Source organism: Mandrillus leucophaeus, unplaced genomic scaffold (genome assembly GCF_000951045.1).
Source record: "Mandrillus leucophaeus isolate KB7577 unplaced genomic scaffold, Mleu.le_1.0 Scaffold12, whole genome shotgun sequence".
Taxonomy (NCBI): Eukaryota; Metazoa; Chordata; class Mammalia; order Primates; family Cercopithecidae; genus Mandrillus; species Mandrillus leucophaeus.
This window is the reverse complement of record NW_012100320.1, coordinates 1,520,889-1,535,094: the sequence shown is the minus strand read 5'-3', so window position 1 is coordinate 1,535,094 and position 14,206 is coordinate 1,520,889. Positions and strand designations below refer to the sequence as shown.

At 38.1% G+C, this 14,206-nt stretch overlaps 1 protein-coding gene across 1 annotated transcript in view; it reads left to right on the top strand.

The window, feature by feature from the left end:
* HERC1 (HECT and RLD domain containing E3 ubiquitin protein ligase family member 1) overlaps positions 1-14,206 on the top strand; it is a 250,627-nt gene that overhangs the window by 179,713 nt on the left and 56,708 nt on the right. Inside the window, exons 36-41 of the mRNA XM_011969255.1 lie at positions 1,611-1,850; positions 2,226-2,309; positions 4,133-4,653; positions 7,412-8,187; positions 9,862-10,060; positions 13,154-13,314. Of these exons, the coding sequence (XP_011824645.1) occupies positions 1,611-1,850; positions 2,226-2,309; positions 4,133-4,653; positions 7,412-8,187; positions 9,862-10,060; positions 13,154-13,314 (1,981 nt within the window). The remainder of the gene's footprint in view (positions 1-1,610; positions 1,851-2,225; positions 2,310-4,132; positions 4,654-7,411; positions 8,188-9,861; positions 10,061-13,153; positions 13,315-14,206) is intronic.

Sequence of the window (14,206 nt, the reverse complement as noted above, 5' to 3'; positions counted from 1 at the left end):
CTTGTGGGAATACTGGGGCCCTTTCTCTTCAGGAAAGAAGTTGTTCCTGGAAGAAAGAACAGCACAGTTTTTACCTGAGCTGCTCTTTTTTCCTAACTTTAGCTAGCAAGGCCAAGAGCATCCGGGGTAGCAAACCAACTCTCTTGTGGTTGGATTTATCTTAAAAATTGATAGGTAACTTTTCCCCTTCACAACAGATAGCAGCTCACCTTCTGTTTCACACTATATGTAACTACATAGCCACCTAGGTACCAGAATTTTATCTTTTCCTGTCGTCTCTTTCTTTTTCCCCAGCAATATTTAACTATATTCTAGTGCATCAGGGTTGTTCTAGTGAATCTCATTGCTGCCACTGCTAAGTCATGAGTCCCCAAGACCACCCTCACATTCAGAGATTCACTAGAAGGACTTGTCAGACTCCACATGTTGATACACTCATGACGGAGACTTGCTATAATGCTGCAGTAAGGATATACCCAGATAATAAGGGAAGGACACAGGTGAGGTGTGGAAGAATCCATGTATAGGCTTCCTTCTGTTCTCTCCCTCCCATGAGCACAAGTGCACAAGCTTTCCCCAGCAAGAAAAATAACGTGTGTGATGTTTCTAGAGAACTCCATTAGAGATTGAGAACCCAAGGTTTTTAATGGGGGCTGGTCACGTAGACACCTTCAACCTGACATGTACCAAAATTTCATACTCCCAAAAGGAGAGCAAGTATTCAGCATAGACCACATTGTTTGTTTAAATGTTCTAGGTTAGTGAGTCATGGTTGTCACTTAGGGGAAGTTTTTTTATTTTGTTTTTTTTTTTTTTAAATCAGTGTAAGAAACTTTACTAGTCAAATTCCCAAATACTAGCCAAAGACCAGTGTTACAAGCATGACTTTTTGAAAATAGTAGTAGTCACACTAGGTGTAGTGGCTGATGCCTGTAAACCCAACACTTTGGGAGGCCGAGATGGGAGGATTGCTTGAGGCCAGGAGTTCAAGACCAGACTGTGTAACAAGACCTCATCTCTACAAAAAATAACTAGCCAGGCATGATGGTGTACACCTGTAGTCCTAGTTACTCAGGAGACTGACGTAGGAGAATTGCTTGAGTCCAGGAATTTGAAACTTCAGTGAGCCATGATCACGCTACTATACTCCAGCCTGGGAACCAGAGTGAGATCCCATCTCTTTAGAAAATTAAAAACAAAACAAAACACCTAGTCTCAGGCTTGCCATATTAACTCTTTTTCTAAACCAAAGTATATGCAAGAGAGTAGTTAAAATCTATATATAAAGAGTTAAAATTTTTCGTTAATTTCTGGACTAAACATACTTCCTCAGCTTCATTATTAAATTGTAAGTTAGAATTGCTTATTTTAAATACTGTAGATATTCAAAGATTATTCTAAGTATTCTGCAAGATAAAGAATAAGTTTGTTTTAAAATCTTTCTAAATTGATGCGATTATTTTCATATTATTTTCACTTATGCTGAAAAGAACATGTTTCCATAAATGCATTAGTATTATTTATAAACATATTCTCAGTATTGGTTAATGCAGTTAATAGTATGTAAATATATTTTTTGAGTATTAATGAATATCCCACTTTTATTTTAGTTTTATATTGTGAAGGAAAACAGAGGGAATGAAGGCACCTGTGTTGGAGTTTCTCGCTGGCCAGTACATGACTTTAACCACCGCACTACCTCGGATATGTGGCTCTATAGGGCCTACAGTGGTAACCTCTATCACAATGGAGAACAGACTCTCACATTGTCCAGCTTTACTCAAGGAGATTTCATTACCTGTGTGTTAGATATGGAAGCCAGGACCATTTCTTTTGGGAAAAATGGAGAGGTACCGACACCCATTCGCAAGCATTACATTTTTCTTGTTTCTATTTATAGTCAACTTGGTTATTTAAGTGCCATTTATTCAATTTATAGATTATCTACTCATCTCTCCTTTCTCTCTAATACTTTCTGGTTCTTAAAATATTTATTAACAGTAAACAGAAGATAGTTAAATGCCAATAAGATTTTTCAAACAGATGAACACATTATGATAACTTATTATATGTAGAATTTTCTTGGTTAGCAAGGTTAATTAAGAATTTGATCCAGTAACTTTTGTTCTGTCTCGTAAAAGCTTTCAGTTCTAATGTGGTTAGATACTATCAATTTAAACAATTTCTATTTCCTTTTTCTTTTCCTCACCACTGCCACACTGTAGGAACCCAAATTAGCTTTTGAAGATGTGGATGCAGCAGAGTTGTACCCATGTGTGATGTTCTATAGTAGCAATCCAGGGGAAAAGGTAATGAAGTCTCAAACCTTTATTTAAGAATATTTGTTACTTTATTGTTTAGCATCAGATGGAGTTTATAAATATAATAAGCTATTTCTTCTGCCATTAAAAGTACCTGACTTAAGTAATCCATTCTTCTAGAAGAAGGTTACTTTCAGAAATTGACTTTATGATGTATTAATATTAAGACACTATTTCATGTTCTGGCAATTTGAATACAGTGAGTCAACTTTCAAACATATGTGCAGTCACAAGAACTATAGGAACTAGTTTAGAGATAATCTAATTCATTGGCAATTATGGATATGAGAGAGAAATCTAGACATAATCTTAAATGTAATAAGATGCTATCAGCTGAATAATAGAAGTTCTAGTCATGATGAGGAAACTACCTTTCATGCAGCTGGGGGAATTTTCAGGTGTTGTAGATGGTGTGAATTTGAACTTCATGACAACAGTATTAATAGGATATCCTCCATTGTAAACTTTCTTTTTCACCTCATCTAAAACCCAGGCAGAGAAAAACTGTGATCTCCCTGTGCTGGTGGGTGGATTTTTTTTCCCCTACTCCATCCTTTCAGTTGCGGATGCATAGTACAGCTTAAGTCAAGTCTCGAGAATTTCTAACCATTATGTGGTAGAAAGTTTTCAAGTTATATCATGTGTAATATTTCCATAATGAAATTGCTGGACCTGGTAAATTCTAACAAAAAAATTACCTTTTCTGTGTTTTTAAAAATACATATTTTTAATGTCAAGGAATTATAATTTAAGGCTGGCTGGGAACTGTTTCTTAGACAGCCAGGCAACCAAAACTGAACTGGAGATGAAGTAAAGATGCAGCCCAGTGCCTGGTATCATCCCTTGCCCTATGTAGGTTTGCAGCCCAAAGTAGTTTATGTCATGTTCTGGTTCAAATTTTCATGTTATTTTCACTTACGCTGAAAAGAACATGTTTCCTTAAATGCATTAGTATTATTTATAAACATATTCTCAGTATTGGTTAATGCAGTTAACCAATGATGGTCTGGTGCTTTCTGCCGTCTGTGAACCTTGAAAAGATTCATTCAGCCTTAGACTATATATCAATCAATTTATTCTGTCTAGAAGGCATTTTTGATAAATTTTAGAACCTTTGAGAAACACAATACTAACAGTCATTAACTTTTTTTTAACATTTACAGTGTGACTGGCACTGTACTAATAGGCACTTTATGTGCATAATCTCATTTAATCTTTAACTGTAGGAGACAGATGCTATTATTAGTGTCAGTTTTTAAATGAAAAGCTAAGACTTAGAATGATTAAATAATTTCCTAAGATTATACAAAGTTATTACTTGAAGCCAAGTTTTGCTGCTCTTTTAACTTCTGTGTCTTATTTGCAGTGTGTATCCAGATTGTGACTATTCCAAATGTTCAGATGTATGATTTTACTTTTGCACCCCTTGAACAATGTAAAATGTCCAGGACTTATTATTCTAGAGTCTTGAGGATGAGAAAGAGTATATCCTTAAGGCTTATTTAAGACTAAATTGAGTCAGTCACATAAGGCTTGGTCTCTATATTCATCTTTCAAATTGTCCTAGCATCTCTGGAATTCATGAGTTACAGGAAATTTAAACAGGGCAGCTTATTCCAGTGGACCATACTACTACTAACTTCAGTGTATCTGTAACATTTCCTTACTCTTTGGGGGCGAGTTGGTGTATAATTCACAAGTATGAAGAGACCAAATACTAGTTCAACATGGGCTTCTACATGTTAGAATTTATAGTGTCTAAGAAGAACTATTAATAGCATATGTTTTCCACCCTCTTTACTTTTATATAGGTGAAAATTTGTGATATGCAGATGCGTGGCACACCCCGAGACTTACTTCCAGGAGACCCTATTTGTAGTCCAGTAGCAGCAGTGCTGGCTGAGGCCACTATTCAACTCATCCGTATCCTTCACCGAACAGACCGTTGGACTTACTGCATTAACAAAAAAATGATGGAAAGGCTGCACAAAATTAAGATATGTATTAAAGAGTCAGGTCAGAAGCTAAAGAAAAGCCGCTCGGTTCAGAGCCGAGAGGAAAATGAAATGAGAGAGGAGAAGGAGAGCAAAGAGGAAGAGAAAGGTAAACATACTAGGCATGGCCTCGCTGACCTCTCAGAGCTGCAGCTGAGGACTCTTTGCATAGAGGTGTGGCCTGTGCTGGCTGTGATAGGAGGAGTTGATGCTGGTCTTAGAGTTGGAGGTCGGTGTGTTCACAAGCAAACTGGGCGCCATGCCACGCTGCTGGGAGTGGTCAAAGAGGGCAGCACGTCTGCCAAGGTCCAATGGGATGAAGCAGAAATTACTATCAGGTATGATCTGTTGAGTTACACTTTTAGCAAACGAGTATATAATGGTGAAATAGACCATTGCCTGTCGACAGTGAGTAATTACGTATTTTAGGTGAGCTGCCAGTTAACTTTTAAAAATATTTCTCGTGCAACTAGGTGTTTGTACTGTAATTTCTTAAAGGAGAATTTCCTAAACACATGTTCTTTGAAATACTAGTGGGTTTTAAAAATACATAGTCGTTTTGTTTTGTTTTGTTTTGGGGAAAAAATGGTAAGCTCATTAGTTTATATGTTTAAGTGGGATTCTTCTTCAAATTTTTCATTTGTTTTTTTGCATTTTGATCATTTCCGTTACACACTGGCATAGTAAAAAGCCAGCCAGCTAATCTGTTCATTGCATTTTGTGGTTGCAAGGCTCTGAATATCGGATATGAACGTTTGATGGACTGAAATTAGGCTTTGCATTATCAGTAATTTTAAGTATTCTTACTTTTTGTAAAACCCCTTATTTCTGTCCCCTTAATGTAAACATTTTGAATAGATGTGAAAATTACATTTACTTGACTCAAACAGGGTATTTAAAAGCATTTAGGTGTGTTTGCATTCAGAGAGGATTTGTGCAAAGTACAAATTTCGTATGTTTACAAGGAAATGCAGGGTGAGCATCCCAAATCCAAAAATTTGAAATCCAGAATGCTCCACTGGGTATTTCCATTGAGCATCATGTTGGTGCTCAGAAAGTTTCGCGTTTTCACTCGAAGGAGATGCTCACTGGGGCATTTCAGATTTTGGATTTTTGGATTTGGGATGCTCAGCTGGTAAGTACAATGTAAATATTCCAGAATTTGGGGAAAAAAATTCTGAAATCCAGAACACTTCTGATCCCATGCATTTTGGATAAGGGATACTCATCTTGTCAAGTATCTTCTTTGATAAGGAGACTCATTTATCTAATGACTCTACATAATTGTATCATTTGAAAATATGGATTTATTGGTGATATTATATAACTGTTCATTACACTGCCCAATGTGATTCCTGTAAAGTTACATGTTGATATGACATAGAACAATATCTTTTTAAATTTTATTTTATTTTATTATTTATTTTTTTGAGATGGAGTCTCGCTTTGTTGCCCAGGCTGGAGGGCAATGGCACAATCTTGGCTCAGTGCAACTTCCGCCTCCCGGGTTCAAGCAATTCTCCCACCTCAGTCTTCCGAGTAGCTGGGATTACAGGCACCTGCCATCATGCCCAGCTAATTTTTGTATTTTTGTAGAGATGGAGTTTCACCATGTTGCCCAGGTTGGTCTTGAACTCCTGACCTCAAGTGATCCATCTGCCCTGGCTTGCCCTGGCCTCCCAAAGTGCTGAGATTACAGGCATGAGCCACTGAGCCTGGCCAGAACAATATCTAAAACAGTGGTTCTTTGTGGTTTGGGAGTGGTACTGTTTCAGAATTTAGTGAACGCTATGGATCATCTTAGCCAAAAAATACATATACGTAAACTTTACACACAATTTCAGGGGTTAATGGACTCTACCTTCCTCTCCATTCTACCAAGCTAAGAAACCAATGACAACTTTACAGAGTGACATGGAAGTGTCTACCTTTCCTCTCATTCTTTGCCTTGTTTCAGAGAGGATTTATGATGCCTTGTTAAGATGCATACGGTAGGCAGGGCTTGGTGGCTCACACCTGTAATCCCAGCACTTTGGGAGGCAGAGGCAGGTGGATCACCTGAGGTCAGGAGTTTGAGATCAGCCTGGCCAATGTGGCGAAACCTTCTTTATACTAAAAATACAGAAAATTAGCCAGGCCTGGTGGCACGCGCTTCTAATACCAGCTACTCAGGATGCTGAGGCAGGAGAATCTCTTGAACTCAGTAGACAGAGGTTGCAGTGAGCCAAGATCATGCCACTACGCTCCAGCCTGGGTGACAGAACGAGACTTCATCTCCAAAAAAAAAAAAAAAAAGATGCATACAATATAGCAAAATAAGTAAATTAATAAATTAAAACAAGAAAAATGAGCCTAGAGGAAAATATGATTAGGAAGGTAATATAGAACCAAGATTTTAGGTTAGAACAACAAAACTTTATACTAGCAAAAGCTTTTTATTACATTTTGTATAATTATATCATTCTTAAACTTCAGGAAATTCTTGCCAATATCAGGAAATATGTAATTATATTTTGGCTTAAACTATAGAGACACTAATTGAGACTACAAAGTAAACTTTTTTATGAAATGAAGTCCTCTCTGAAATAAGTTACAAATAACTGTTTATAAACTAGATTTATTATACAAATTTTCTGAATAGCTTACATCAAATTCTATCCGACAAACCTCCTGTTTTTGTAAGTAAAGGTGTACAGCCACACCCATTTGTTTAGTTATATCAGTGGCTGCTTTTGCACTATGATGGCAGGGTTGAGTGGTTGTAGCTGAGACCGTGTGCCCTGCAGAGTCGAAAATATTTCCTCTCTGGCCCCTTACGGAAAGTTTGCTAACTCTTCACATACGTTATATATTAATGAATATTCTTATTTGAAAGCACATGCACATCTCATTGCTTCTGCATTTAGCATCACATCTCCCCATTTTCTCATAGTAGACTCATTTTTCTCTGTGTTTGTAATGATTTCTCTAGTTTGTGTAAATTATTCTCTGTATTGTGTACATGATGCACCTTATTTTGTCTACATTATTTTCCGTACCTTCCTCCTGTCTTTCCCTCACTTGCTTCTTCCTGTGTCATTCTGATCTTTATTAAAGCTTCCCAACTTTTTGGTCGCCTAGTGATACTCCATTGTATAATCTGGAACCCTGTGAACCATTGCCGTTTGATGTGGCGCGATTCCGAGGCCTGACGGCTTCTGTGCTGCTGGACCTAACATATCTGACTGGCATTCACGAAGACATGGGGAAACAGAGCACCAAGCGCCATGAGAAGAAACACCGACATGAATCTGAGGAGAAAGGGGATGTTGAGCAGAAACCTGAGAGTGAATCTACTTTAGATATGCGAACAGGCCTAACATCTGATGATGTCAAAAGTCAGGGTACCACAAGCTCCAAATCAGAAAATGAAATCGCTTCATTTTCTTTAGATCCAACACTGCCAAGTGTGGAATCCCAACATCAAATAACAGAAGGGAAAAGAAAAAATCATGAACATATGTCCAAAAACCATGACGTAGCCCAGTCAGAAATCAGAGCAGTCCAGCTGTCATATCTTTACCTCGGTGCTATGAAATCACTTAGTGCCCTTCTTGGCTGTAGTAAATATGCTGAGCTGTTGCTGATACCAAAAGTTCTGGCTGAAAACGGCCACAACTCAGACTGTGCAAGTTCTCCAGTTGTTCATGAAGACGTGGAGATGCGAGCAGCCCTGCAGTTCTTGATGCGACACATGGTGAAGCGAGCAGTCATGCGGTCACCCATAAAGAGAGCATTGGGATTAGCTGATCTCGAACGAGCTCAAGCCATGATCTATAAATTAGTGGTTCATGGGCTTTTGGAAGACCAGTTTGGGGGCAAAATTAAGCAAGGTATGTTATCTGATTTTTTTTTTTTTTTTTTTTTTGCTTTTGTGCTGTTTAGATTATGTTCATAATTGTCAGAAGTGATACATTCTGAAAGTGATTTGTAAAAAAAATCTTTGGTCAAAGCAATTTTCACATCACTTTTTCTTTAAGGAAAACAGTTCTTTTTTGTTATTTTTATATTAGTAATCTTCTGTCTATAATTTTGCTATTTTAAACCTGTACCACTGTTAGGACACAGCAATTATTACTACATTTTGTAAAACAAAATTTAATTCATACCAAAAAATGTATTTATTGATCTGACTCAAAATACATAGTATTCTGGCAAGCGCAGTGGGTCACGCCTATAATCCCAGCACTTTGGGAGGCCGAGGCGGGCAGATCACTTGACGCCAGGAGTGCCTGGCCAACATGGCGAAACCCTGTCTCTACTAAAAATACAAAAATTAACCGGGCAAAGTGGCGCGTGCCTTTAATCCCAGCTACTCAGGAAGCTGAGGCAGTAGAATCTCTTGAACCCAGGAGGCAAAGTTACAGTGAGCCAAGATTGTGCCACTGCACTCAAGCCTGGGCGGCTGAGCGAGACCCTGTCTCAAAAAACAAACAAAAGCGAAATAAAATACATGGTATTCTGATATCTTCTCAGAGACATTTTAAAGGAAATTTTAAAGTCTCTACTTTCATAGACTGCATATTGCATGTTAAAAAAAAAAAGCCCCTGTTTTATCTTGTATCCTCACATTTGGGGAGAATGTGAATTGAGAAATAAAGATGAGATTCGTTCAGTAAATGTTTATTGAGTGCCTACTATGTGTTGGGTACTTTCTTAGGTTCTGGAGAGGCAGCAGTTAAAACAAAGTCCCTTGCCTTCATGGAGTTTATATTGTTCTTCCTTCTCTCCCTTCTTCTTTCCCTTTTTGCTCATTCCTTTTCTTCTTGACTTAGCTTAGACAGTAAGGAGAGAGAGAGAGAGAGAGAGAGAGAGAGAGAGAGAGAGAGAGACATGGTGTACATAAGTAGGAATGTGAAGATCATGATGATTGTGAAGTAGTGTGGCTTTTTATCAAACTTAATAGAATTACTTGTCTTTGTAGCAACTCATATTTTAGTTATGTTTATTTGTAGGCTTCCTTAACAGATTAAAACATACGTATATATGTATAAATACTTTGTAAACTTTTAGACATGTTAACTAAGTGGGTTTGTTAATGAAATTGTCCTTTTTAAAATGTGAAGTTTCTATCTAGGTTTTTGCTCTTCTTGTATTTATATGCCTTTATCTTTGCCTATTTGTAGATTAAAGATAGGCATCAAAATGAAAGTGTGAAGGAAACACAGTTTTAATGATTGGATACCTTAGAGAACCTCTTGTCAGATCTTACAACCAAAAGTGAGACTTTTTTTGTTTTTAAGAGAACCCTCTTCTCTAAAAACAGAAATGTATAATTACAAGGGCTCATTACAATACTGCCTGTAGAGTCTGGAACTAATGAGTACAATAGTGAATACAAAGATGTATATATGTAAGAATATTTTTTTCTGTCTTTCATAGAAATTGATGCTTGTGAAATATATTTAGAAACTTTTAAATTAAAAAGGTAGAAGTTTTTTATTCCCACTGTTATTTTTGAAAAAACAAATCCTTACTACTTTCTTAACCTTTATTTTGGTTTCTAGAGATTGATCAACAAGCCGAAGAAAGTGACCCTGCCCAGCAGGCACAGACACCGGTTACTACTAGCCCATCAGCCTCAAGCACGACCTCCTTTATGAGCAGCTCTCTGGAGGACACCACAACTGCCACCACTCCAGTCACTGACACAGAAACAGTGCCTGCATCCGAGTCCCCTGGAGTGATGCCTCTTAGTCTTCTCAGGTAGAGAAGTTGATCTTTAATGTCTGCCATACTGATGCCTGTGTTTCTGAAGGCACAGTTGTCCTCTTATGAATAGTATGCCCAGCTGAATCTTGGTGTTCTAGAGCTAGAAAGAACCTAAGAGATCATATAGTCAAGCTCATTTTACTGAAGTTGGAAATGTCCCTCAGAAGTTTAATAACTTACCCAAAATCTCACAGCCAATTAGTGGTGATCCCAGGTCTAATCAACTGTGGTGCTGACCAGCAAATACTCTAACATTCTCTCTCTTACCATGATCTTTTTTTTTCCCCTAAGTTTTTAAGTATTTTTTTTTTTCCTCAAAAAGTAAATACTTGTATTTTATTCTTTTTTAAAAAATTTTATTTATTTATTTTTTTTGACAGAGCCTTGCTCTGTTGTCCAGGCTGGAGTGCAGTGGCGTGATCTTGGCTCACTGCAAGCTCTGCCTCCCACGTTCACGCCATTCTCCCACTTCTGCCTTCTGAGTAGCTGGGACTACAGGCGCCATCCACCATGCCCGGCTAATTTTTTTGTATTTTTAGTAGAGATGGGATTTCACTGTGTTAGCCAGGTTGGTCTCGGTCTCCTGACCTCATGATCCACCCGCCTCGGCCTCCCAAAGTGCTGAGATTACGGGCATGAGCCACCATACCTGGCCTGTATTTTTATTCTCAAAAAAATTTCAAGCAACTCTGCTTTTCAAACAAAAGAGCCTGTCTTATGATGCTTCTTCAGCCAACTCTATTTTAATAAGTTTGTAAGTTTCAAGTGATGCTTACTTAAATTTATTTTTGCTTTAATTTGCCAGATGTATACACAAATGAAAACTTTTGAGAGAAGAACCTTCAGGGAGAGACTGTTTTGTGAGCTCTCTTAACTATGACTTAAGTGAAATAAGGGAAGCAGAATGGTTAGCCTCCCTTTTTTTCTTTCCCCTCTTTCCTTAGTTGAGAAGACATTATGATTCCCACTGTGTAGACTAACATCTTAAACAGTGGAACAGGGTAATGTCTTTTGTAGTGATTCTCAATTTTTGGTGTGCCCAAGAGCCACCTGGGAAACTTTTTAAAGCTCTAGGGCTGTATCCTTTAGCAAGTCTGATTCAGTAGGTCTGGTGGGGCTCATAGTTTACATTTTAATTAAGTTTCCCTAGTGATTCTGATGTAGTGGCTTCAGTGTACACTTTGAGAATTACTGCTGTGGTCTTGTGCAGGAGTACAATCCTAGTAGCATTTTCAGTCCCCACATACCTCCTACTTCTTAGCTCTCTCACTGGAATAACAGTTTCAGGAGGTGCATCTGTTCAAGGAATAAGGAAGATAGAGGAATAATAGGTCATTCTTTTTTTTCTCTCTCTCTCTTTTTTTTTTTTTTTAAGAGACAGCATCTCACTCTGTCACTGAGACTGGACTACAGTGGCATGGTCATAGTTCACTGCAGCCTCAAAGTCTTCTAGGTTCAAGCCATCCTCCTGCCTCAGCCCCCTGAGTAGCTGGGACTACAAGTGTACCACCATACCCGGCTAATTTTTTTTTTTTTTTTTTGAGACAAAGTTTCGCTCTTGTTGCCCAGGCTGGAGTGCAATGGCATGATCTCGGCTCACCGCAACCTCTGCCTCCTGGGTTCAAGCGATTCTCCTGCCTCAGCCTCCCAAGTAGCTGGGACTACAGGCGCCATCCACCATGCCCGGCTAATTTTTTGGTATTTTTAGTAGAGATGGGGTTTCTCCATGTTGGTCAGATTGGTCTCAAACTCCCAACCTCAGGGGATCCACCCACCTTGGCTTCCCAAAGTGCTGAAATTACAGGTGTGAGCCAGCATGCCTGGCCCCTGGCTAATTTTTAAAAATTTTTTTGTAGAGACGGGATCTTGCTTTGTTGCCCAGGCTTATCTTGAACTCCTGGCCTCAAGTGATCCTCTGGCCTCAACCACCTAAAGTATGCTGGTATTACAGGTGTGAGACACTATGCTTGCCTGATAGGACATTCTAATATGTTTTTTAATCCCTTTGGCAATTACGGAATTCAAGGCGTCCACACAAAATCAGTAGCATCAGTGACTCCTTGTAACCTTTTCAGCTCTTACTAGTGTGGACATGGGATTCAGTGGTAAAATCATGCCCCCTTGCTCCCATAGGCATTCACCAGGACTTTTGACTTCTCATTTCTTCTGTCTTCATTTCCCTGCTATTGGCTGGGACTTCATTAGAGTTGTACTTGGCTCTTACTGGGCAGACATCATTTAGTAGAGGAAAAACCAGGGAACTGCTGCTTCCTGTGTGTATACCATTGTATTACTGACTTGGTAGACAGTACATTTTTGATACTTAGAAAGTTCCTAGTTCTTTTGGACAAATCTGAGGAGTAGTCAGTGTGGATCTTCCTGGATTTTATTCTCTAACCACTGTTCACATTTCTCAACTGAAGAGGGGTTCTCCCCCCATACCTTTCCCCGACTGTGCTCCACATTCTCAACTGAAGAGGGGCTGCCTGCCCGTACTTTTCCCCAACTCTGCAGCTGGCATATCATTCATGTACTGTTTTGCAGTTGTGCTAGGTAATTAGACAGTTACCTTTTCTTTCCATAACTTGCCTGTAAACCATTACTTTCAATCCGCGTGAATAATTTCATGACTAGCTTGTGAGTTTATATTAATATTTAAAAGTAACTGCAGGTTACCTATATTTAAAAGCCTTCTTTGCACTCTATGTATACCAAAATAGCCCTCTCATCTTGGTATTATAATCGAAGGAAAGCTCCATGAAGGCAGGCATTTTTCATCTATTTTGCTAATGGCTATATTTCCCCTATCTGCTGTGTTGCTGGCATTTTGCTGAAAGAATCATAAGGTTTTATTACATTTATACTGAAAGTACCATATGAGATAATCATTTTTAAAACTGAGGAGTTTTTCTCCCCACCCTCCATTAAATTATAGCTAACCTGTTTAGTCTTCCAGGTTGCATATTCTTATTAAACTATAGCTGACCTGTTTAGTCTTCCAGGTTGCATATTCTTCTACAAGAAGATTGTGATATGTATTATTTTGTAAATTGGATTTTTATGCTAACCACTGTTATTTTCTTAAAGGCAAATGTTCTCCAGTTACCCAACTACCACTGTACTTCCCACACGTCGGGCACAGACTCCTCCAATATCATCGTTACCCACCTCTCCTTCTGATGAAGTAGGAAGGAGGCAAAGTTTAACTTCTCCTGATTCCCAGTCAGCAAGGCCAGCTAACCGCACAGGTGCATGTGCTGATATGCATTATGATATCCAAAAGTTGACATTCCAGATGTGTGGGATTTCATTATGTGGGCATTTTGTTTTGTCTTCACAGAAAGTAAAATAGTGATTTTAATGAAGGGGAACTGCCCCTTTAAACTGAGCTATCATCTTCATTTTGAAGCTGTGGATTGAATTACGGCCATTTGGGAGAGAAATAATGTGCTGTACATTAGTCATATCAGCTCCTCATTTTTCCCAATCTAGCCATTTTTAGTGTTGTAAATTTCCCTCTAAGTACTACTTTAACTGCAACCCACACATTTTGAAATGCTGTGTTTTCATTTTCATTTAAAGTACTTTCTAATTTGCCTTTGATGTCTTCTTTGCCCTCTGGACTATTTCAAAGTATGTTATTTAGTTTTCAAATATTTGGGCGATTTTCTAGATATCTTTTTATTATTGCTTTCTAATTTTATTATCATCAGAGAACATATCTTGTATAATTTGAATCACTTTAAATTTATTGAGACTTCTCTTATAGCCTAGAATATCATCTGTTTTGGTAAATATTCTAAGTGCATTTGGAAAATATGTGTATTGTGCTGTTGTTGAGTGTTCTATAAATTGTTTAGCAGGCTCAAATTGGCTGATAGTGTTGTCCAAGTCTTCTTTATAGTTACTGATTTTTTTGTCTACTTGTTCTGTCAATTATTGACAGAGTGTTGTTGAAATCTGTGATGATAGCAGTGGATTTTTCTATTTCCTTTTTTCAGTTCTTGTTTCATATATTTCAAAGCTCTGTGTGTAGGTTCATAAACATTTAGGATTCTTATATACTTTTAATGAATAGACCTTTTGTTATTATGAAATGTCTTTATTCTTGGTGATATTTTTTTGTCCTGAAATCTGCTT